The sequence below is a fragment of the Natrix helvetica genome (assembly GCF_964273705.1).
Source record: "Natrix helvetica genome assembly, chromosome: 2".
Classification (NCBI taxonomy): Eukaryota; Metazoa; Chordata; class Lepidosauria; order Squamata; family Natricidae; genus Natrix; species Natrix helvetica.
The window spans coordinates 297449189-297474954 of record NC_138552.1 but is presented as its reverse complement, the minus strand read 5'-3'; the positions used below and the strand labels follow the sequence as shown (position 1 = coordinate 297474954).

Below are 25766 nucleotides of genomic sequence, written 5' to 3'. Positions count from 1 at the left end.
ATGGTTGTAGGTCAAATAAGTGAATCACTCCAGTTATTATGTTAGTATCCCAGTTGTTAAGCGAACCTGGTTTTCCCATTGACTTTGTCTGTCGGAAGGAGGCATCTGAATTTTGATCATGTGACCATGGGAATGCTGCAAAGCTCATCACTGAAAAGTGAGCGTAAATCACATTTGTCAGTAACTTCAAACGGTTGCTTTAAAAAAAGGTCTACTTGTACACTCAAATGAAGAATATTAAATAATGACTTTTCTGTCTTTTCTCCCAGTTGGTTAGATGGGGGTGTAATTGGGAAATAATCTTGGGAAAGTTATTCCTTCTCTGTTATTCTTTTCTGGCTTCCATATGGCAGAAAACCAGGTTGCCCACGGATAGCATCAGCAGTCCTCAAGGGGGGCATAGCAGCAGACACCCCCTGCCCCCACCCCAGCCATTCCAGAGCCTCGGATGGCACAGGGACAATCCTGCCCCCGTTCCAGGCCACGATAACCAGCTTTCCGGCTGCCAGGATCCTCTGAGTCCAAGATGGGCTGGAGGGCCCCAGAGTGAGAGAGAAACGTAGCTCAGCCCTTCTGAATGAATCCTTCCTTCGACTGTTCATAAATTCTAATAATGCAAGGTTTCCAGGGAATTACACAGCCAGTGTCCAAATGGAATCAGAAATGCTGAGGTGAACCAGTTTTATATAAATCAATGTATTTACAATAAATAAGGCGGGCAAACAGGCACATATGAGATATTTGTTTCACTAATAGGAGCCACAGAAAATCCTCCTCCTGTCACAACAAGCATCTTGCAGTGTTCACAGGCCGTCCTCATGCTCCCACAGGTTCACGAAGAAACTTTTACCTCATAAAAATATATATATTACTGGCTCTTCAGGGCGTTTCTGGGCCCATAATTTGTCAAGGAATTGCACAGCCAGTGTCGAAATGGAGTCAGAAAGACTGACATGAACCGGTTTTATATAAATAAATATATTTACAGTAAAGCAAACAAGAAATCAACACAGCAGGGACAACCTGAGGTAAATCAGAGAACATAGGGCACACACAGCACGCAGAGGAAAAAAAGGTGGGGAAACTAGGGAACGCCCCCTTTTCACTCTCAGCAACCAATCACAGCCCAGGTTACCTCAGGCAGCGGCCAGCTCCCTTTAAGTAATTAGCTACAATTGTGTGTGCTTACTCATTGTCCCACCTTTCACTACTCCAGCAATTAAATTTTAAGCACCTTAACAAGGGTGAAAAGTGTTCACCTGGACTGTTGGAATGCTCATTTTCTACTGAGGAGCAAAAGGAAGTCAAGGAAAAGGACTGAAAGGAAAATCTGGATCTGGTATCTTTGCCAGCATCACTATGGATTCATCCAGTCGGCTCATGGCATCTTATATAAACTATTTCAGTCTGCCCTGAAATCTGCCAATTCGGGGTGCACACTCTTGGCAACTTTACAATATGGACTTCAACTCCCAGAATTCCCCATGCTGAGAGAGCACCAGGAACCCCACAGTTCTCTTCCTCCTCTTTCTCCTCCTCTACACTGCAAACCTCCCTCCCTTCTAGCATTGATGATATCACCTAGTTGGGTAATGAAACATATGCAAGAAAACCATCAAGCTGAGAGAGCACCAAGGATCCCACAGCCTGCCTCCTCCTCCTCCTCTTCCTAGCACTGATGAGGTTCTCTAGTTGGGTCATGAAACATCTGCAGGAAAATCACGAAGCTCAGGAAGCACCCAAAGACCCCACAAACATTCAAATACCTGTACAAATACTCCAACTTGCTCTGAGATACAACCACCTTCTCTGCCGGTAAAAAAAGTGCTATATTTGGAATTTATTTTATTTATTTATTTACATTTTTATAATTTATTATTTACTATTTACAATTTATTTGTCACCCATCTGGTATCCAATGACTCTGGGCAGCTTACAGTATAAAGCATTAAAGAAGAAAAGACATTAAATTCAACAGCCATGACACACAGCAGATAAAACCATTCACAATGACAAAGCATGAACTTCGACAGGAACATGAAGCAAAGCCCCAGGAATATCCCCCACTTTCCTATGGAATCCACTGGAGTCCATCAAACAATGGAGGTGAACCTCTCGGGGGGGGGGGGGGAGGTCTAGGACAACTCATGGATGCCAACCCATCACAGCAGTGGTGGGTTCTGAATCCCATTGCAAACGGTACTGTGCAATGGGGCTGGGCGTCCACCTCATGCATGCGCGCAGCGTGTGTGTGCATTCTTACCACCTGCGATGCTCCAACTGCTCAGCGGAGCATCGCGCAGGTGCCTTATGCTCCATGCGCATGCTCAGAAGCTCTGATCGGCTCAAATACAGGTAAGGAGGGTGAACGGGTGGGCGCTCCGGAGCACCGTACCGGAACGGTACCTTGTGCTCCCAGCAGGCACTAGTACGCCTGTACCTGGGCATACCAGTCGTATCCCAGCACTGCACCACGGCCATCTCACCACATACTGCCACACAATCAACAATTCCACACAGGATAATTCCACACGATAAATGTTATCCACCATTGTTTTTTCGACATTATTTTCATTGACAAAAATGGAAATAATGTTGAACAAACAGTGCAGGCATTTATTGCATTGAATTTATCCCACGTGGATTGTCCTATGGTGAGTTGTCCCATTCTGTCTCCAAGGAGTCCAGGGAGCCAGGCATGGTCTGATCATGACAAGGGGGATAAGGTTAGATTAGCCCATCAGATCAGGTTGCCATTGCTGCGACAAGAAGATCATATCTGGTATGTGACCACCGTCCTGAGTTGGGACTGAGATGATCTGGGACAGGCCCAGGGCCGCCATGGAAGCCATGAACTTCTGGGCTGCTTCTGAAGCCGCATCCAGGGATGGCAGGTCAAAGTCAGAGGAGGGTTGCTGCAGGTTTGGCCCGGATCGGATGAACCGCTATGGCAGTGGCAGGAGGCTCCGCCCCTCAGCCCGGACGCTTCTGCGCATGTGCGCGCACACACACGAGCGAACCAGTAGTAAAATAAATTGCAACCCACCACTGGTCAAAGTCCCCCGGAACCGTAAACCTGGGTAACTCCACCACCAGCCCTGAGACGGCCTCCGGCAGGTCAGACAAGGAAGTGGCTACACAGCAGGGAGGCTGGTATAGAAGCAACCTCCTTCCTTCCCTTATCCCGGTTCCTGCCATGGATTTCCAAGACCAGAAAGAAAGACCAGGCTGGAGAAAAGAAAGATCAACAACTTGGTGGATTTGGTTTACAGTACTTAAATCAATATGGCTACCAGTCTTGAAACTCAACAATGGGCAGCTCACCACAATGAATTCCACAATGATTTCAAGTTTGTAACTTTATCGGGAATTAAATGCTTGTCTCAGCTGTGCCAAAAACCCCTCTGTGTGTGGGTGGGTGGGGGCAAGGGGGGTTGCGTTCCCTGCAGTTTCATCTCCTGGTTTACAGGAAGTACAACCACAACTGGGACCAGAATTTCTGTTCCTAGGCAACACAGTTGTTAAATGAGTTGTGCCCGATTTTGCAACCTTTTTGCCATGGTTGTTAAGCGAACAATGTCAGTTATTAAGCGAATCATTCAGTCGTTAAGTGAATCTGGCTTCCCCCATTGCCTCTGCTTTGTAGGAAGGCTGCTGGGAAGGTCACAGATATGACAGATCACGTAGTCCCAGGATGCTGGAACAAATACACGTGGGTTGCCAAGTGCCCGAATTTTGATTGTGTGACGCCCACTTTCAGTTACCCAAAACGCCGCTTCTGTTCTTCCTTGTCTGAAGTGGTCAGTCCCAGCAGCAACTCACTGAATTCCCAGAGCTTCTCGGCCACCTGGTCATCGCAGGCTTGTGGCCAGGGCACCTTCGGCCGGCAGTCCACGAAATACCTCCCGCTCAGCCTCTCGATTCCCTCCTCGGTGGCGCAGTAGATGGAGGTCTGGGCACCAGTTTTCCCACCTCGGAGGAACGGTTTGATGGTCCGCAGCAGCCAAACTACCCAACGGGGATGGGAGTGACCAATTTCGGTTTGAACAAATCCTGAAAACAAAGGCTGTTAAAGTTGGGTGGGGAGGAAAGATTGTCCAGATTTTTTTGGGGGGGGGGAAGTTCCCATATGAACCCTCCGCACAGCACCTCTTTCTTTCCCCCCCCTCCCCCAGTGGTGGATTCCTACCGGTTCAGACTGGTTCAGCCGAACCGGTAGTAACTTGGTAGTCTGGGTTGCTCGAACCAGCAGCCACCCAGGCCTGTCATGCCCCCAAACCGGTTCTCCTGGCGGCGTTGTAGGCGCCGTCATCTTGTTTTTTGCTTCTGCGCATGTGCAGAGCAATTTAAGTTGTACTGTGATGCACGAACAGTGTGCCCCTCAGCGAACTGGCAGTAGTTTCTGCTGGAACCCACCACTGCCCCCCCGCCTCCCCCCAGGAATCACGGGCCATTTGGGCAACACAGAAAACTTTTCAGAAGACCAAGAGCTGACATTGAGTGCCAATGGGGCGTATGTGATTTTGTGTGTGTATGTATGTATATATGTGTGTATGTGTGAGCTGTTTTGAACACATGAATCCATTGCAGTGAGGTGGTAATACATTCAAATAAACAATATTAAATAATAATGTTCTGATAGAATATTTATAGCTCAGGATTGAAGTGTGGAAGTGTTGAAGTTTCATCACCCAACTATCTTACATCATCAGTGCTAGAAGAGAATGGAGTTTGTGGACAGGAGGGAGAAGAGGAGAAGAGGGAAGAAAGAGGGGAGGAGAAGAAAGAGAAGGAATAAAAGGAGGAGGAGGAGCAAAGGGAAGGATGGCAGGAACAAAAGAGGCAGGAGGAGGAGGGCAAAGAGGAGTAAGAGACTGGGGAAAGCCTCATACCTGCCTTAGGCAGGGGGTTGGACTAGAAGACCTCCAAGGACCCTTCCCACCCTAAGATTCTAGTATTCTGGACCCAGGAGGGTGCGAGACGTCTCCCTCCCCAGCTGAGCTCTGCATAGGGGGTTGAGGAAGCCTCAGTGGGAGAGAAATGCCTGGCGGAGTCACAGAAGGACTTGTGGGGGAGGCTCATCTGGGCCGCCTTGGAGCCGGACTCCCACTCACCTGGATGAACCACGTAGCAGGTGACGTTGGTTCCTTCCAGCCGCTTGGCCAACTCTCGGACATGGATAATGTTGGCTAGTTTGCTGTTGGAGTACGATCTTACGGCCTGCCACATCCCTTCCACTGGCTTGTGGATGGTCCAAAAGTCGATTTCCCCAAAGGAATGCATATTCGAGGCCACGTTTATGACACGGCTCGGGGCGCAGCGCTTCAGCCGGTCCAGGAGCAGGTGCGTCAGCAGGAAGTGGGCCAAGTGGTTGACCTGGAAATTCTGGTTGAAGTCATCAATGGTTTGACCACATTTAACAACCCCTGTCAGAAAAATAAGGTTACATGTTGGCTTATGGCGCAACATTTCGCGATCATTGGAGGTTACCATGGACATAATAACCAAAAGGTAATTACGACTAGGTTCTGAAGCTCCAGTGGCTCTCCCTTGGTCACATGATCACATTTTGTGTGCTTGGAAACAGGCCTGCTCTTGGCAACGTGTCACACGACTGCAATTTATATTACTTTTGTCAAAGAAAAAAGGCATTTACTTGGAATTTTTAGCAAAAACACCTGATAGTGAACAAAAAAAAGTAAAATCGCGTTGGTCACAGGAGTGACTTTGGGCCAATCACCAGCCAGCTCTGATCCCATCCCACAGTTGTTGTTTGAGAAAAATAGGAGGAGAAATTTGTGTTGGATCTGTTCACTTTCCTATTTGTAAAAATAATACTAAAGGCAGTATACGAAAAAACAAACTATCACAAATGAGAGAGAGCTGCTTCGAAAGTTATGGCCAAATCCCCGAAGAGAGAGTAATGCTGGAGACGGCCACCATCTTCCCCCTTCCTCGCCTGGAGACCCTGGGGAGGGTCTGCTCTGCCCCCACCTGCGTTGTTGATGAGGATGTCCAGACGGGGCTCCGATTTTAAGAAGGTCTGCGCAAAAGCTCGCACGGAGTTCAGGTTGTTTAGATCCAGGATCATCAGGATCACCTCCGAGTTCCCACTTTCCTGGAAAAGGAGCGGAAGGAATCCTGAGCCTCGGGATCCGCTGCAGTTTCCAACACCGATCCAGTTTACTCACCTTTTATGTAGGTCTCCTCATCCCCCAGCAATCTCTTTGGATGGTGCGTAATAAAATAACACAGGCAGTCCTTGACTTATAACCACTCACACTTTTGACCTTTGCAATATCCCCATGGCCATGTGATCAAAATTTGGGTGCTTGGCAACCAGCAATATTTCCGATGGTGGCAATGTCCTGGGGTCATGTGATCACTACTTGTGATTGTCCCAAGAGGATTCAGACAAGCAAGGTCAATCGGGGGAGGAGGGGAGATGGATTCGCTTAATGATCATGTGATTCGGTTAACAACTGTAGTGATTTGCCTAACAACCATGGCAAAAAATTAGGCCTGGTTGACTTAACAACTGTCATGGTTGCTTCTGCTCAATCACTCAGAAAGAAAAACCCTCGACTCCATAGAATTAGAGAAAAGGTGCTTTTACTAGGAAAGAACTGAATACAGCTAACTCAGGCAAGATCTGAAGCAAAGCACCAAACTGAAACAAACCCTAGAGCCCACCCCACAATAGCCAGACAACCAGAGTTCAATCATTGGCCAAGAAGATGTTTTGGGAAATTCTTTGATTCAGGTGCACAGTTCCTTCCTTCTGCATACCGTCAGACAGTTGGCCTTGAGGATGGTAAACAAAACCCAAGCCGACAGCCTAAGCGCTTCTCAAAAATTTCCACTTTCACCTTCTGCCCTCCCCCAACCCCCGCCAAATGCCTTTTGCTCCCTCTCCCACCATTTCCAAGGCAGCTGGAAAGAAAACGAAGATGCACACTGTCTTGTCTATTGTATGGTCCACCTTTTTGATATATACATATTTGTTGATGATTTATTTAAACATAGATTTCCACTTGCTTGTATAGCGTATTTTATCTGTGTTGCATATGAGGGATTACACGACTTCTTTAGATGCCACACACTACATAAATGAATAAAAACCATGAGGAAAACACCTGGATGCAGAAGAAATCGGAGGAACAGAGCAAACCACACGGCAGGCGCTTACCCGTCTGATGTCGTACATGGCGGATTCTCCTCTCACTCTGTCGCGGCATGCCAGAATGACCCGGGCGCCTCTCCGGGCCAGATCCACCGCTGTGGCCTTCCCGATCCCAGTATTTGCACCTAGGAAAGGGCAGAGAAAGGATTCACCAAGATCGCCCAGTCTTTGACAGGGATCCAGGAGCTGGGCCTGTATTTTGGGCTTGTAATTCTTGTGGTGTTACACAGTCAAACATTTCTTTGGCACTGTTTCCCAACCTTGGCAACTCCCAGAATTAAAGTTAAGCAACATCTTATAATTGCACAGGTTGAGGTATGCTGGCTCAGGGCATGATTTTCACAACTGTTTCAGAGCAGTCTTGCATCAACAAAGAAGAATGGATTAAAATTATTCAGGGGAAATACAAGTGGTCCTTGACTTACAACCATTCATTTAGTGAAAGTTCAAAATGACAGTGGGGCTGAAAAAGTGATTTATAACTGTTTTACAATCCTTGCAGCATCCACAAGGCCTTTGAAAAGGTTGCTTTGCATCGAGATGGGTGGTAAATAAAAACAATAATAAAAAAATTAAAAAATGGAAAGAATTTCTAAAAATGGGATGCAATACTTCTGTCTGACCAGAGGATGGTGCAGGTCTCCCAACACTGGCTCTGCAGGATGTCACCTTACTAACACAAGTTGCAAAATAATTTGAAGGTCAATGGTTGCATACATATACGGATGAGAGTAGCTAAGTAATCCTCCTTTATGCCTGGTATAGTACAGGAAGCAAACAGGTACAGGCTCCAATGGATACTTAGGACTGCAGAAATAACGATTGCAACCAGCCTGCCTTTCATGGAAGAATTGTACACTGTACAGCAGTGGGGAAATTCAATTCCCCCCCCCCTTACTGGTTCTGTGGGCGTGGCTTGGAGGCGTGGCTTGGTGGTGGAATCCACGTGACTGAGTGGACATGGCCAAGTTTGCATCACTCACGGCAAACCACCAAGCCACGTCCACAGAATGGACAGAAAAGTTTGGCCGGCCAAGTCTTCTAGCGTTCCACCTGGCTGCTCCTCGCCTCCTCCTCATGTTTGCTCTGTGTGTAAATGAGTCCGAGAAGGAGGAGAGAAGCAGCCACATTGAATGCTGCAACCAAACTTTTCTCCCTCCCTGCTCAGAAGGCAGCCGCCAGCCGCAGTCTGTCCCTTTATGTTCCCCCCTCCCTCCCAGGGTCGTACCTTAAAGACCGCGGCCAGTGGCTGTCTTATAAGCATCTTGGCTGCAACACCATCCCTCCGTTTGCTGCCGTTATCATGCCTGGGTCCAGTCGCGCGTGGCATTGGCAGGCAATGGTGTGTGCGTGCACAGCTGGAATAGGGCAGTACCCCATTGCCACTTGTGGCCAGACCTGGGCAGGATAACGGCGTCACAGCCAAGCTGCTCAGAAGGCTGCAGAAAACGACCGCCAGCGTGAAAGGCAGCTGAGCCTCACTGTGCCACCCCCCCCAAGGCACGAAGGTAGGTGAGCAAGGCGGGCAGTGGCTGCAGGGCAAAGCCAGAGCTGGGGAATGGCGCATTCCCCGACACAGTGGAGGCAGGTGGTGGCTCCGGGGCCTTAGGGAATGGTGTGCCCCTGGGCCCCAACCCAAGGCGAAGGGTGAGCGGGGGGCATGCATTGCTTACCTTTGGTGAGCTGGGCGGATGAGGTGACTGGCAAGGCGATCAGCGGGCCTTGTGGTGAAGGCAACATATATAAGGCAGCGGTGAGTGTCTGGGGCGAGTGGCTGGAAGGGGGGAGGGGAGCGGTAGGAAAGGGGGAGCGGCAACCAGGCAAGCATGGGTGGGTCCAACCAGGGGTGATTTTTACCGGTTCGGAAAAACGATTCAAATCGTCCCTACCGGTTCGCCTGAACCAGTCCAAACCAGTTGAATTTCACCCCTCTGTGCGGGTCAGGAGGAGGGCTGAGAAAATATCACATCCTGGACATAAATTGTTTCAATTCCTCCCCTCAAGGTGGCGCTGGAGGGCATTGCATCCCAAAACAACTAGACACAGGGAGAGTTTTCCCCCTTGCACCATCCCTCTGCTGAAGAGTATTGTGCAGATGTTTCAGGCAGTGGGGCAAACATGAGGCAAATTGTGCTTTCAGAAATAGCTGTGTTCTTTGTTTATTTTTCTCAATTAACAAAACATAATGTAAATCCAAATCAAATCCATTTTTGGGGTGACCATCCTTTGCCTTCAAAACAGCATCAATTCTTACACTTGCAAACTTGCACAAAGTCAGGGATTTTTGTAGGATTAGGTAGATGATTAACCATACCAAGCAGGGAGACTAATGATCATCAATTTTGTATCCAGGTTGAAAGGAAGTCAGTGAGACAGAAAGAGCGTTGTAGGAGGCATAACACTGGCTGCGGCACAGCCAAAGTCTGCTACTATGGTGAGGTTGTGGAAGGCACTTTCATGTCACAGATCGTACACTCATGGCAAAATTGAGACAAAAAGTAGTTATACCGCAATCAGCAAGTTCTTTTCCAGGCAAAGAATCGGAATCAGAATCGAGCTGGAAGGGACCTTGGAGGTCTTCTAATCCAGCCCCCTACTCAAGCAGGAGAACCTTGTTGCTGTTGTTAGCTGCAAAGTCATGTCCGACCCATCGCGATCCCATGGACAACGTTCCTCCAGGCCTTCCTATCCTCTCCCATCCTCCGGAGTCCATTGAAGCTCAGGCCGGCTGCTTCGGTGACTCCATCCAGCCTCTTCCTTCTCAGCCGTCCCCTTCTTCTTCTTTTTCCCTCCATCTTTCCCAGCTTGAGGCTCTTCTCCAGGGAGTCCTTCCTTCTCCTTAGGTGGCTAAAATATTTGAGTTCAGGAGAACCCATACCATTTCAAATAAATGACTTCTAATCTCTTCTTAAAAATCTCCAGTGATGAAGCACCCACAACTTCTGGTGGCCAGCTGTTCCACTGGTCAATTCTCCTCACTGTTACGAAGTTTCTCCTTAGTTCCAGGCTGCTTCTCTCCTTGATTGGTTTGGATCAGAGTGGCGACTTTGGCCCAATCACCAGGAGACGGTGAGTTCCAGTCCCTTTAGCCTGGCTTTGATGCCTAAGGCAGGACTCGAACTCACTGCCCCCTGGCTTCAATCCTGGTGCTTTCGCCACTAGACCAAACTTTCCTGTTTCTGGTGTAATTGCTCTTAGCATCAGGAATTATTTCAATATCTGAACTGGAATCTTCCTGCTGGCAACTGTCACCCCTGATCCTGGATCTTGGCTTCGTTTTGTGGCAGCGTTTAACATGCCGCTTGATCCTCCAGCCTCTCTCCAAGGGCCGAACTGGCTTTTCTGCATCCTCAGCTTCTCCTCCGAATGGCTACCGGCTTCTCTCCATCCCAGGTGGGAGGGGGAGAGCTTTGAGGCGGCCGAAGCAGAGCCAGGGATTAAGGGAAGGGACTCTTGTCCCCACGTGAAATGAGCTGGTTTCCAGCCCCTCCTATGCCAATCAACTGGCACCCACATCTAAAGAGAAGCAATAGGCTGGCATGAGAGCAGCCTTTTGAGGGGCTGCCCCAAAGAAGAGGACCTGGATGGGGCAGAAACTCCGCGGAGAAATCTGGGTTGGGGTCGACTTTCCACTCCCGTCTCTCTGGGACCTTCGCGCTGCGCTTTTGCTCCGGGAGTTTGATCTGCGCGGAGCCCCTGAGGTGGGAGGGGGGCTTATGGAAGGGAGGAAGAGAGGGGTGGGTGGGAAGAAAGGCAATGCCCCCCCCAGCTGACCTGTGATGAGCACCGTCTTGCCCCGCAGGCTGACCGCGTTCCGGCACCGGGTGGCCGCTCCGAAGTTGTAGTAAAGCAGCGCGTAGAGCCCCAGCATCAGCGCCGCCCCTGCACCCAGCGCCTCCGCCGCCTCCATGGCCCGATCCCCGGCCGGGCTCCCCAGCTGCCTTCCTTTTTATCTCCGATGCCTCCCGCCACGCCCCCTCCCCCTCCCCGCGGGTATCGGTTTATCAGGGACTGCGAGATCCCGAGCTAAAGCCACGCGCAGAACTGCCCTACTATCGTCTACTCCTCTCAGTCTCTCCTGGTGGTATCCCGTCCTAGGAGGTCCCTAACCATCAGTAGTCTGCTGCCCCCTGGCCCTCCCCTCGTCCCCTCCTGGGCTGGGAAGGGAGGGAGGGAGGGAAGGAGGGAGGGAGATGGGAAGGAGAAGGAAGGAAGTAGTGAAGGAAGGTAGATAGGTAAGAAGGAAGGAAGGAAAGAGGGAGGGAAGGAAGGAGAAGGAGGGAAGCAGTGAAGGAAGGTAGATAGGTAGGAAGGAAGGAAGGAAGGTAGGTAGGAAGGAGGGAGGGAAGGAGGGAAGCAGTGAAGGAAGGTAGATAGGTAAGAAGGAAGGAAGGAAAGAGGGAGGTAGGGAGGGTGGGAAGAAGGAGGGAAGCAGTGAAGGAAGGTAGCTACAGAAGGTAGGTAGATAGATAGGAAGGAAGGAAATGGATGGAAGCTAGTCTAAGGGGAGTCCTATCTTAGCACTTGGCCTCCAGCAACCCTGCTGCTCTCTCACCATCCCCTTGCCCCCTCCTCCTGGCCTCTCCTGGTGGTCTCCCATCCTATCCCTGAGGATGCCTTGCTTGCAAAGCCTGGTCTCCTCGCATGCAGAGGGAGGGGGCCTCTCTCCCACCCCCTCCCTCTGCCTTCTGCATGTCCCTTGGCTCTGTGCCTGGCGCCTAAGGTCAGGGGTGGTGTGGGGACCTCCAAGCAGCCCCTCCCTTGAGAGGGGGGCACCATATTCAAGGGGCGCCCAATCTAGAAGGGCTTTTCTTTCAGGTCCTCCCCTCGCCTTGATTTCTAACCCAGAATATGGCCTCTTATTTCTTAAAGGAGAACCAGGCTTGTCTCAGGCCCCCTTTCTCAGACCTTTGGAGGTCCAGCGAAACAGTGTGTGTGTGTGTGTGTCTTTTTGTTATAACCACCATTGCTCAGATCCTGCATCTATGGAATAGAATAGAATAACAGAGTTGGAAGGGACCTTAGAGGCAGTGGTGAAATTCTTTTTTTTTTTACTACTAGCTCTGTGGGGCGTGGCACTGCAAAATCCCCCTTCCCTCCCCATTCTGGGGCAGCTGGAGGTGGAATTTGCTGGTTCTCCAAACTACTCAAAATTTCTGCTACTGGTTCGCCAGAACCTGCTGAATCTCACCTTCGTCTTCTGGACCAACCCCCTTCTCAGGCAGGAAACCCTACAGCACTTCAGACAAATGGATATCCAACATCTTCTTAAAGACTTCCAATGTTGGAGCATTCATAGGTTCTGGAGGCAAGTCGTTCCACTAGTTTTAATCAGTTGTTCCACTGATTAATTGTTCTGTCAGGAAATTCCTCCTCAGTTCTAAGTTCCTTCTCTCCTTGATTAGTTTCCACCCATTGCTTCTTGTTCTGCCCTCAGGTGCCTTGGAGAATAGTTTGACTCCCTCTTCTTTGGGGCAACCCCTGAGATATTGGAAGACTGCTATCCTGTCTCCCCTAGTCCTTCTCTTCGTTAGACTAGCCATGCCCAGTTCCTGCAACCGTTCTTCATATGTTTTAACCTCCAGTCCCCTAATCCTCTTTCTTGCTCTTCTCTGCACTCTTTCTAGAGTCTCAGCATCTTTTTTACATCGTGGCGACCAGAACTGAATGCAAATATTCCAAGTGTGGCCTTCCTGAGGCCTTGTAAAGTGGTTTTAACCCTTCATGTGGTCTATCCCCCTGTAAATGGAACTGTCTTGTCCCACAGGTTGGATGGCAAATAAATCTGGTGACATTAAAAGGGTTCCAGACTTAGCAATTGTCCATCAGAAGGACAAAAAAACGTCTGTATGGGGGACGGGACAGTGCCTGGAGGCCACAGAAGAGGAGAGAAGGAACTGGAGAAGATCCCAAAACACACACAGATCTGCAAATGGAAAGCAAAGTTTGCACCAACAGCAATGGGCACCTTGGCTGCAGTCCCAAAACATCTGGCGCATCACTTGAACCCCCTCAGCATTGACAAATTCACCACCAGTCAATTGCAAAAGTACGCTTTACTGGGTGATAGAACATTTAAAAATGGCAACATCTGCCCCCATGTTAAAGTTCCCAAGGTTGAAAAACTCAGCTGCCCACTGTTGCAACATGGGCAGCTTTATTTAGCAATCAATAAAATCTTATAAATAATGGCACGCAGATGCTTGCCTCATCCTGAAGTGGAAGGCCTGTTGACCTCGGGTGATATGACGGGCTTTCCCCAGGCAAAGGCAGAGGGGGGGGGGGGGTTCAATAGCCACACCCCCACTTGATGGGATCCCCTGATGCTATTGCAACCTTCTGATCAGCAAAAGCAATGGGGGAGCCAGATTCACTTAAAAACGTTTCCTGACTTAACAACTATAGTGTTTCACTTAACAACTGTGGCAAGGAAGGCCGTAAAATGGGAGGAAAATCAGGAAAGGACAGTACCCGTAGCAGTGATAGTAACAATAACAGTATTACAGAGTGGGAAGGGACCTTGGAGGTCTTCTAGTCTAACTCCCTGCTCAAGCAGGATGTCCTTTTAGACAAATTGCTGTCCAATCTCATCTTTGAAAGCGCCCCTGTTGGACCACTGGAGGAGAACTTCTGGAGGGAAGCTGTTCCACTGATGAATTGTTCTCAACAGATTTTTTTTTTTTGGTTTAGGTTGATGAGTTTCCACCCATTGCTTCTGGTCCTGCTTTCAGGTGCTTTGGAGAATAGATTGATCCCCCCTTGTTGGGAGCAGCCCCTCAGATAGGAAGATGCTATCATGTCTCCCCTAGTCCTTCTTTTCATTAAACTAGACATGCCCAGTTCCTGCAACCGTTCTTCCTATGTTTTAGTCTCCAGTCCCCTAATCCTCTTTCTTGCTCTTCTCTGCACTCTTTCTAGAGTCTCCACATCTTTTTTACATCGTGGCGACCAGAACTGAATGCCGTATTCCAAGTGTGGCCTTACCAAGGCATTATAAAGTGTTATTAACCCTTCACGTGATCTTGATTCTCTCCCTCTGTTGATGCAGCTTAGAACTGTGTTGGCCTTTTTGGCAGCTGCTGCACACGGCTGGCTCCTATTTAAATGCTTGTCCACTAGGACTCCAAGATCCCTTTCACAGTTACTACTGTTGAGGAAGGTACCACCTATACTGTACCTGTGCATTCCATTTTTGCTGCTTTACTTTTCTCACCGTAGAATTTCATTTTGTTAGATAGAAGCCCTGCGTTCAAGTCTGTCAAAATCCTTTTTGTGTCGATCTTCTAAATCAGGGGTGTCCAAACTAGGGAACTTTAAGACTTGTGGACTTCAACTCCCAGAATTCCCCAGCAGCTGGCTGGGGAATTCTGGAAGTTGAAGTCCACAAGTCTTAAAGTTCTCAAGTTTGGACATACCTGTTGTAAAACGTTGGCGATTAGCTCCAGCTTGGTCTCATCCTTGGCTTATGACCCTTCATTTAGTGACTGTTCCAAGTTACAACAGTGTTGAAACAAGTGGCTTACATTACATTCAGTCCTCCTGGTTACAACTGTCATCGCATCCCCGTGGTCACATGATTAGAATTCGGGCACTTTGTAACCGGCATGGATTTATGACAGTTGCACTGTCCTGGGGGGTCATGTGATCGCAACCTTCCGATGAACAAAGTCAATGGGGAAAGCTGGATTCACTTAACAACTGGATGACTTGCTTAACAACTGTGGTGATTCAATTAACAACCATGGCAAAAAAAAGATTATAAAATCAGACACACCTAACCACTGCCTTACTTAGCAACTGAAATTCTACTCCCAATTGTGGTTGTATGTCGAGGACTACCTGTAGGTTCAAAGCCACTGCCGAAAGGAAGGCCACAACTTCTTTTTATTGCAGGGTCTTTCCTGCTCTCTGAGGAGGGGGCTGGGAGGGGGCAGCATCCTTAGCAGCCTTCCCTCAAGGAAGGGGAAGAGGCCGGATGCCCTTCGGCGGGGTTTTTTCGTATGAAAATGTCAGTTCTACCGTCTTCAGCTTGGCGCCTTGCCAGCATCCTGCCAACAAAAGTTAGGAGGGTGGAGGCATGGGGGACAAGTGGGCAATAAACCTGTATGGGGATGTGATGGGGACTGGGGACAGACGGACGACGATGACAGCTTGACGAAGACCAGGGAGGCGGGGAACCAGTTTGTGCCAATGTTCAAGGCTACGCATGCTGACCCAAACATCCAAGTGATTCTCAAAACTCTTATGCAGCTCCCCATTGGCTGAAGATGAAATTGTCAAGGGGGGCGGGAAGGGCCAGGATGAGTGTGAAAATTTGTAACTTTTTGCAAGGGAGTCTTAGTTCTTAGCTTGTCTTTATTGAAGGGACACGGTGGCTCAGTGGCTAAGACGTTGAGCTTGTCGATCAGGCAGGTTGGCTGTTCGAAACCCTAGCGCCGCTTAACGGAGGGAGCTTCTGTGACTCGTCCCAGCTTCTGCCAACCTAGCAGTTCGAAAGCACATAAACAATGCAAGTAGAAAAATAGGAGCCACCTTTGGGGGTAACAGCGTTCCGTGCGCCTTCGGCATTTAGTCATGCCGGCCACATGACCACGGAGATGTCTTCAGACAGCGCTGGCTCTTTGGCTTTGAAACAGAGATGAGCACCGCCCCCTAGAGTTGGGAACGATTAGCACATATGTGCGAGCGGAACCTTTACCTTATATTGCATGTGGGAGAAAGAGGGTCAAGGCGGCTCCTACCTTATAATTTGCAGTAGATATGCATCATGTAGATGATAATCTGCTTCAGCCTGGCAAGATTCTGTCTCAAGGTATTGAACAATCCAGACATCTCTTTGGTGGAAGAATGTCAGTCATTCTTCGTTCTCCTTTGTCCTGACCAATCCTGATTCATCTCCATGCCCTGCTCTAGATAGTTCTTGATGTACAACTTGTCAAGGCTGACTTGTGATGCACCTCTACTCAGAACTTGACAACAGATACAGAGGAAGAGGAAGGGAAATGCTTGGGATGTATTGGGACCTGAGAGGGAGGGGAGGAATTTACGTGCAGCCTAAGAAAATCATGATGCTTCAAGTCCAAGTGATGGGAACCTTCTGGAGGCGCAGACTGTTTCCCCAAAATAAAAGTGATGTGTTGGATTGGTGAACAATGGGTGGCCCACATGTGGAATAGGGGAAATTAACTACAGATAGTATTCAAGTTATGAACGGAACGGAGCTTGCCCATTCCATTTGTAACTTGAGGATTCATGCGAGTGAATCTCATACCTTGAACGTGATCACTCCCTCTTTTCGCCCACACATTCGTTAATCAAATGCGCAGTTTGTTAATTGCACATGAGCTATTTCAGGGTGTGGAAGGCCATGGGCGGCCTAGTGATGGAACAGGCCACCTGCCTGAGACCATCCAAGGCTTCTCCGACCCACTGAAATACTCCCTGCTCCCCACAATTGCTTCCTTCCATGATCTGCTGTGCTGGGACACTTACCGCGCAAAGATCTAGCAAGCTTTTGATCCTGAGTCCATGGGAACACTGCAACGGACGTAAGTGTGAAAAACAGTCATAAGTCCCTTTTTTCAGTGCCAGTGTAACTTTGAACCGTCGCTAAACGAATGGCTGTAAGTCGAACACTACCTGTATAGCGATACAATAAAAGCACAGATTCACATGACGTAGTATGGCCCACCCTGCGGGGTTGACTGCTCCAGTATTATTTATGCAATAAGGATAAATAACGGACAGCCCTCGAAGGATGAAGTGATGGCATCGCAAGTGTCTTCTCGTTGCGTATTTCTCAACAAATATCGATGGAGATTTTCAGTTATCCATTTCAAAAACGCATGGCACAACCTAGGACTGGGATGCCCAACCTATGGCACAGGTGGCACATGGAGCCATGTCGTCACGTCCCGAGAGGCGCTGCTCTGTCAGCTGATTTCAGCCTTCTTTTGAAGCCACTTTTCGCCCTCCTTAAGCTCCAGAGGCTTTATAGGAGCCTGGGGAGGGAGAAAACAGCCCCCACTCCTTCCCCAGAGGCCCTCCAGAGGACTAAAAACGACCCTACGAGCAAACCGGAAGTCCATTCTCGAAGTTGGGGTTTGCCCACAGGGCCAGTTTTTTGCGCTCCGGAGGCTTCAGGGAGGCTCTTTTCGCACTCCCCAGGCTCCTATAAAGCTTCTGGAGTCTGGGGAGGGGGAAAAAAGCATGCCAAAAATGGGGCAGGGGGAAGCGCTGATCATGCGCGTTGGGTCGTTGATGTGGCATGCCCTGGGTTCCCCCTGCTTTTGGCATGAAAGCCAAAAAAAGGTTCGCCATCACTGACCTAGGAACACAAACCCATCAGGACAAGATTCAATAGTTCATCTGCATTTAAAAGACAAAAGAGACTTTGCTGCCTCTTTTGAAGACAGCAGTAAAGTCCACCTTTTGGACAGAGAGGACGGCTGGTTTGAACGAGGGGTCAGAGAGGCGATCAATGTCCAACCTGAACAGCTCTCTCTCTCAACGGAGGGGGGAGGGATATGACATCATCCATCTCCAGTCTACAGCACAGTCCTTTCAGCAGTTCCAAGAAGGCTCCACACCCATTTGCCCCACTCAGGTGACCCTGAGGACACAGGTAAACCTCCAAAGAACATAAATCCTTCCATCCCCCACCATCCAGTCAGAGCTGAAGGAGCTTCTTGGGTGAGAAGTGAAGTATCTTCAAAGAAAAAACAAAAAAGTTTCTCAACAAAAAAAAAGTTGAAGCTGAAAGTCCCACGGTGGTTGTGGAATCTCCTGGGAAGGAAATTCTGGGATTTGCAAGAATTGTGACCCAAAATTTGAGGTCGCAGAAGGGAGCACCAGATTGTCCTCTGAAGCGGCTCCAGAAAAGAGTATTGCAGTATATCTATGGAGATCCTCAAATCCAGCCAGGTCATGGCTGTCCAAGATATATTTTTTCAAAAGGCAACTGGACTTCCTTGGTTGTTCTCCTTGAAGGCGTTTCGCTTCTCATCCAAGAAGCTTCTTCAGTTCTAACTGATTGGTGAGGAATGGGAAGATCTACATTCTTTGCACTCAATTGGTCATCGGACCTTAAGAAAGCATGACCGGAAGAAAATCGACTCATTTGACCTGCGGTACTGGAGAAGTGTCCTACATATTCCTCACATACCCACGGTTACTAACAAGCAACCAAGCAACTTCTGGAGCGCCTAACATCAGACATGTCACAAGAAGGCAAAATCACAAGACTGTGTTACTTTGCCCGTGTCGTGCAAGGGAAGCCACTGGAGAAAGCAACTATGCTTGGGAGGGAGAGCTGTTAAAAGAAACCAGGCCATCAAAGAACACCATCAAAGATGACACCAGAAAGAGCGTAGAACAACGCAAAGGAGTTGTGCAAGATCAGAAGATGTGGGAAGACTTGGCCCAGACAATTACCAAGAGGAGGAAATGACTGAATGGATAATATCACCGTGAGGCTACTTAGGGACTCATCTGCATCCTCAGAGTCACCTGGATCAGACGGCAGATGGGTGTGTAACCGTTGTGTAATTGCTGAAAGGTCTGTTGTAAAAAGGAGACAGGTGACGTCATATCCCTTCCCCTCTTTTGAGGGAGGGCTGCTCAATTTTGACGTAGATGGCCTCTCTGACCCCTTTTTAAAACCAGTGGTCCTCTGTCCAGAATGTGGACTTTGCCCGTCTTCAAAAGAGCCACCTTTGTCTTTCAAATGCAAATGCTGAATCTTGAGTTTGTTCTCCTATGTTGCGCCATGCATTTGTGAAGTGGTTGTTTTGTTTCTCCAACGTACAGGTCTGTACACGTTTTTTTATTTTAAATTTTCAAAACAAACACAACACAAAGAATCCTCCTTCTTTACATACTGTAGAAAGTGTATCAGTTGGTTACAAAAAGCTTTCGTGCGCCTCTTCCACTGTCGTTACAAAATTCGTATTAACTCAAGTATTTTAAATCATATATTTTTATACAATACAATACAATACAATACAATACAATACAGTAGTAGAGTTGGAAGGGACCTTGGAGGTCTTCTAGTCCAACCCCCTGCCTAGGCAGGAAACCCTATACCGTTTCAGACAAATAGCTATCCAACATCTTCTTAAAGACTTCCAGTGTTGGGGCATTCACAACTTCTGGAGGCAACTTCTGTTCCACTGGTGAATTGTTCCAACTGTCAGGACGCCTGGAGGAGGAGGAGCTTCCGGGGCAATGGAGGGACCTTCCTAGAGCTCCGTAATGATGGGGCTCCCTGGCAGGGATAGCGGGCGCTTTCGGCCCCCACCGGTCATTTTGGGGGCCGTGAGGGGGTCAGTGGTAACCCTGGCCATCTTTGAGAACCAACTGTGACCCGGGGGGAATAGCTGAGACCCGGGAAAATCAGACAGCCAGATGGACAGGAGATGGAGGATTGCGAGAACTCTGAGGCTGAGCCACGGCAGCGGAAAAACCGGAAATGTGACTTGCATGGCTGCCAGGATGGCGAGACAGCTGAGAAACAGAGGAACGGAAGAGCGGAGGAGCGTCTTCATGAGGGAGCGAGTCGGTGAGGAGGAGAACAAACTGTTCGGGGGCGGTGTGTGGGCCCAGCCGGCGACGGCGATGATGGCGGCACCGGCGGAGATGGCATTGAAACATCGGGTGCCATATTTCCTTCCATCTCTCTAACCGCGGTGAGCTGCCTATTCAGGAGGCCGAGGGGCCGGCGAGGAGCTGTGGGGATTTAAGAAGCAAGCCAGGGTGGGCCGCCGGAGGCTTTGGGCGACCCCAGAAGATCAACAAGCCATGAAACTGGCCTTGGCACTTCGCCTATCCCCCCCCTGCCCCCCCCCCGCGGATTTCCGATTTAAGCACTTTAAGCACTTTAAGAACTCTAAGAACTGCCTCTGGGCCTCGATGGAGGACTATTGACTATCATGGTTCGGCGTTGTAGGCTTCCTCTCTCCTTTTATTTATCCATTTACATCTTGGCCTTTTCACATGTATTTACATCCTGGACCTGCCATAGCCATAGTTATCATCATCATAATCTACTCAAGGGCTGATATTTTACAACTGCGAGGGTCCCCCCTGTCACAGGTATGCCCCCCTGCCCTGGTGAGGACACACCTCGATGAAGGGTTTATTGACCCAGAGAGGTGGAGGAAGCGGGGGATTAGGGGTTTTTTAGTAAAATGTTTTTTAAAATTTTTAAGGGGTTCCAGGGAGGGGGGGAGGGTTACTCAACCTGGGGGTATGGATATAGCCAGGTCAACAGGTGGGATCAGGATGGAGGGGAGCGGAGTGGGGGAGGTGAAAGGTTACAGCATTCCTATGGGGGGGAATCCGATAACGACGGTCGTAGGGAGGGGCGGGCGCGAGGACACCAGAAGAACACATAGTCGGTTGGGAGACCGGGGCTGTTGGACACGCCCGGTCGCTTGTACCAACCCCCGCAGTCTAGGTGGACAGGATCGGCAGAGCCTGGGCCTTAGGCTGATGTTATGTAATGCGAGGTCCGTGGTTAATAAGGCCCCCCTCATCAGGGACTTGATCTCAGAGGGGGAGCCGGACCTCGCAGGAATAACGGAAACCTGGTTGGGCCCGGAGGGGGGGTTGCCCCTCGGTGAAATGTGCCCTCCAGGTTACCGGGTGTTCCATCAGCCACGGGCCCAGGGTAGGGGCGGTGGGGTAGCGATAATCATCCGGGAAGATTTGACTCCGAGAGAATTCACTGTGTCGCAGACATCCGGTTGTGAGTCTCTGGGCGTGAAATGGGGCCCAGGGAGACAGTTGGGTCTGTTGATAGTATACCTGGCTCCCCGCCATACATCAACGGCCCTGCCCGGACTCCTCGAGCTGATCGCGGAGATGGCGGTTGAGACCCCCAAGCTACTAGTGATGGGGGACTTCAACCTGCCGTCGACGGGAGAGGCATCCGAGGTAGCCCGGGAATTCATGGCTTCCATGACAGCCATGGATCTGACTCAAGTAGTTCGGGACCCCACACACGAAAGAGGCCACATACTGGATCTTGTGTTTGTCTCCGACCAGTGGACGAGTGATCTGGGTATAGGGAATTTAGTCATCACGCCCCTGTCATGGTCAGATCACTCACTTCTCCAACTGGACTTCCCTGGCGCTACTCCCCGCCGCGGGGAGGCGGAACCAGATTGTCCCAGATGGTTCCGCCCCAGGCGTCTGATGGAACCAGATAGGTTCCAGGCGGAGCTTGGGCCACCTCCTGCAGACCTGTCCCGCTCCCGGGCAGAGGACCTGGTGGCCGCGTGGAATAGTGCGGCCGCCGGAGCCTTGGACCGGGTTGCGCCTTTGCGGCCTCTCCGATGGCAACGATCGACCCGGGCCCCCTGGTTTAAACGGGGAGCTAAGGGCGATGAAACGCCATAGGAGACGTCTAGAGAGCAAGTGGAGATCCTCCCGCTCCGAATCCGATCGAACACAGGTAAGAGCCTACTTAAGGACCTACCTGGTGGCAATAAGGGTGGCCAAGCGCCAGTATTGTGCCACCCTTATAGCGTCCGCAGAGAACCACCCTGCCGCCCTGTTTCGGGTGACCCGCTCCATGCTGTCGCAGGGACAGCGGGATCCCCCGTTGCAGGGCAGGGCAGAGGAGTTTGGGGCATACCTGCAGGATAAAATTGATCGGATCCGGAGGGAGTGGACCCACCCTAGTGTTCCAGAGGGGGCGTCCGAGGCTAGTCTTGAGATTCCACGCTGGGAGGAGTTTGACCCTGTTGTCACCGAAGATTTGGACAGGTTGCGCGGGCGACTGCGAGCCACCACATGTTTATTGGACCCGTGTCCCTCCTGGTTGGTACTGGCTTCCTGGGAGGGTACACGAGGCTGGCTACTGGGGCTGGTGAACGCTTCGTTGGGTGAGGGCCTTTTACCAACCTTGAAAGAGGCGGTGGTGAGACCCCTGCTCAAGAAGCCTTCCCTGGACCCAGAGGAGCTAGCAAATTATCGTCCTGTCTCCAACCTTCCTTTTCTAGCGAAGGTTGTTGAGAGTGTGGTGGCTCAACAGTTCCCGCGTCATATGGAGGAAGATGATTATCTAGACCCGCGCCAGTCCGGCTTCCGGCCCGGTCACAGTACTGAGACGGCCTTGGTCGCGTTGGTGGATGATCTCTGGAGGGCAAAGGATGGGGGTTGTTCCTCCATCCTTGTCCTATTAGATCTCTCGGCGGCTTTCGATACCATGTGAAAGTTGGACTTTGAAGAAAACAACACAGGAAGAAAATCAACTTGCCAAATTGTTGGAAATGTGATTATGAATCAGGCACGTACTACCATATGTGGTGGTCGTGGCAAAAAAACAAAAGGACATTGTTGGAAAATCCAAAAGTGGCGATAGAGATAACCCAAGAGGAAATAGAATTCACACGAGAACTATTTATTTTGGGAATCATAAACGATAAACATAACAAGGGGGTAATCTACTCAATAATACATATTATTACGGCAGCAAGAATGATCTTTGCCCAAAACTGAAAAAACAGGGAAATTCCACAAGAAGAGGAAGTAATTAGGAAAATTCTGTTTTGTGCTGAAATGGATAAATTGACGTGGGAATTGAAGAACAAAGACGAATCCGAATATTATAAGATCTGGGATAAAATTTATCGATGGTTGTGTTGCAGAAAATGACAGACTTAGACATCTCAGGATGCAAGAAGAAGTTTATTTGGCAGCCAGGTTCAGAAAGTTAGCCCATGGCTAGTATTGCAAGTTCTGAACAACCTTCATTATCGAAGCAAGCGTTCTTATACATTCTCAAAGGCAGCGTAACACAGAAATACTTAACTCATTTCTCATTGGTTACCATGAGAGAAAAAAAGCCTTAGAAGGAGATGGGGTCTTACTTCCCCTTTTGTCTTGGGCCACAGGTACCGACTACGTGTCTCTATAAGCGAACTTTAGCTGAACCTTGTGGTTTTGGGCTTTTGACATAAGGACATTTACTGGAACTTTTACTGGACTTTTGTGGTTGAAGGCTGATGACATTTCCCTGTCTTCTTACAAGCAAGCTTTTTATCTGTCCCTTATGCCACGTCTTGTTTTTATATTTTAATCCACATTTTATTCTGCTTTATTTGGAACAGAAAAGGAAAGACCCCAAATAAGCAATGATTAAGATTTATAGAATGGAGGTTAGAATTATGTCTGAAATTGTAATAGAAAACAAAGCAACGCGGTTGGAAATACGATATCTTTATATTTGTAAATACCGAATAGACCAATTGCAAATAAGCATGGTGGTTATAATATTTAACATTATATCTTAGTATGTAGGGCAAAGGCATTGCCAGGACAACTGTGTCCAATGTTTTAATGTGTGTTCAATAAAAAACTTTTTTTAAAAAAGGAAGAAAATCAACGCGGTTGAGCTGTGATGCTGGAGAAGACGCCTGCCTACTCCTCGGACAGCAAGGGACTAACAAGAAAGGACTCGCGCACATACTGGTCTATGACAATCCGCCACAGCCATTTGCTGTTGCCAGCCAACTTGCTGGGGGACAAAGCGCTGAGGTTAATATCAAGGAAATGGTGGAATAGAATCATTAAAGAATGGATGCCAAAGGAGGGACAAAATGAAATGTGAACGACAAACATTAAAATATTTTTTTATTTGTTTTAATGAAATTGCCCCACGGTAGCTTGTCCTGCAGTGAGTGGGCTGTGGGGAGTTGGACAGAAGTTGGCTGCAGTGTGTTGTCCCATTCCGGCACAATAACACCAGACATGTCCCTGGAAGACAAAAATCACCCAAGTGTGTCTCACTCATTTTGGCCATGTCACGCGGGGGAATTATGGAAGAGGGAGTGGTCAAAGGAAACCAGGCCACCAAAGAACACGGTAACTGGACACTGTCAAAGCCGATATCAGCCGGAGCATGGGACAACTCAAAGAAGTGGCACAAGATTGGAAGATGTGGAGAGACATGGCCCAGAGAATTGCCAAGAGTCTATAACAGAATAAGGGAAGGGACCTTGGAGGTCTTCTAGTCCAGCCCCTGCTCAAGCAGGAGACTCTATAGCATTCAATGCTAGGAAACTTCTCCTTAGTTCCAGGTTGCTTCTAGTCCAGCATGGTACATACCTGAGCTGGGCTGAGGTTAGTTCTGTCAACTTACGTGGCTCTGTACAGATTTCTTCACCTGTCGGAATGTAGGTGAAGATTGGAGCGACATCACAGGAAACCACGGGCGCATCCAGATGTAGTTAGTTTCCAAACCTTATTCTGGAATTCTCTTTGTGGAATGAGTGTGGTCAACATAGGAGACAAGGAGGCGGCTGGATGTTTTGCAATGTTGTAAGTGAATGATTTGATCCCGCTGGACACTGGCCTTAGTGGACTTCCCTCTTTGTGGCTTTTAGGGAGTTAAAACAGTTCATTTAGCGACTGTTCGAAGTTGCAACAGCACTGAAAAAGGGGACATGACCGTTTTTCACTCTTACGACGGTTGCAGCGTCCCCGGGGTCACCTGATCAAAATTCAGATGCTGGCCAAACGGTTCACATTTATGACGGTTCCAGGATCCCGGGGCAATGTGACTCACTTTTGCGTCCTTCGGGGGGGGGGAGGGAAGCCAGATTCACTTAACAACCATGTTCCTAACTTAACAACTGCGGTGCTTCGCTTAACAATTGTGGTTATAAAGGTTTCAAAATGGGGCAAAACTCACTTAACAACTGTCTCGCCTAGCATCAAAACTATTGGGCTTAATCATAGTTGTAAGACTACCTGTAGTGTGGCTTGTGATGGCATCGTCCTTCAGTCATTGTTGTAGGCAGGCAGTCAATTCCCTTTTTCCTTAAAACTGCTCGGAGCATGGAAGGCGTCTGTGTTCGGCGTAACTGTGCCTCTTCCTTTACCAGCCAAAGAGAGAGAGAAAAATACAAAATATGACAGATGTATATCTAGATCGGAGTTCTGGCTTTGCAGACCGGGGGTGGGGTAGGGGTCCATATGAGTGGCCGGCAAGCGCACATGCGCAACTCAACTTTGTGCGAGTGGCATGCACACGTGCCTGCTGCTCGCTTAAATGGAACGCGTGTGCATGCGTGCCCATGGTTTGCACAAGCGAGGTTGCGTGACAGCATGAGCATGCTTGCCAGCTGTTTCCACGGCCCGGTTGCAAACCCCAGAGCTCACTAGTGGGCCACAGCGCAGTGTTTGGGAGCCCCTTCCCTAGATTACAGGTACAATTTTTTACTTGATTTGACACCCCCAGGAAGCAGCAGTCTCCTTCTAATGACACACACAAACACACACACACACACAGAGGCAAGCACATACGGTCATCTCCATTTGCACCACCCTTTTACGTTCCCTTCTTGGGACTAGACTTAATGAGGTGTTCACACACTCACACACACCCACACACTTTCCACAGGGAAGACAGAAACGAAGAGAACATTGCATCCTTTGTCAGACCTGGCAGGTTGTTTTGCATTCCCATCTTCGAAAAAGTTTCCCAATCAAGAAAAAGTTTCCTAAGTGTTGTTAGTGACCGGTCCCTCCACGTATTTTGACTGGCATCTCTTGGCCAAAGTTCGTTCCAGAGGTT

At 49.2% G+C, this 25766-nt stretch overlaps 1 protein-coding gene across 1 annotated transcript; it reads right to left on the bottom strand.

The window, feature by feature from the left end:
- Positions 1-1832: 1832 nt before the first annotated feature.
- LOC309387976 (dehydrogenase/reductase SDR family member 13-like) lies at positions 1833-11107 on the bottom strand. Its single transcript, XM_081944926.1, has 5 exons — positions 10958-11107; positions 7190-7308; positions 5995-6118; positions 5115-5426; positions 1833-4053 (listed from the first exon to the last, which is right to left on the bottom strand). The coding sequence occupies exons 1-5, from the start codon at positions 11091-11093 to the stop codon at positions 3761-3763; spliced, it is 984 nt and encodes a 327-aa protein (XP_081801052.1). The 5' UTR covers positions 11094-11107; the 3' UTR covers positions 1833-3760.
- Between the last annotated feature and the right edge of the window lie 14659 nt (positions 11108-25766).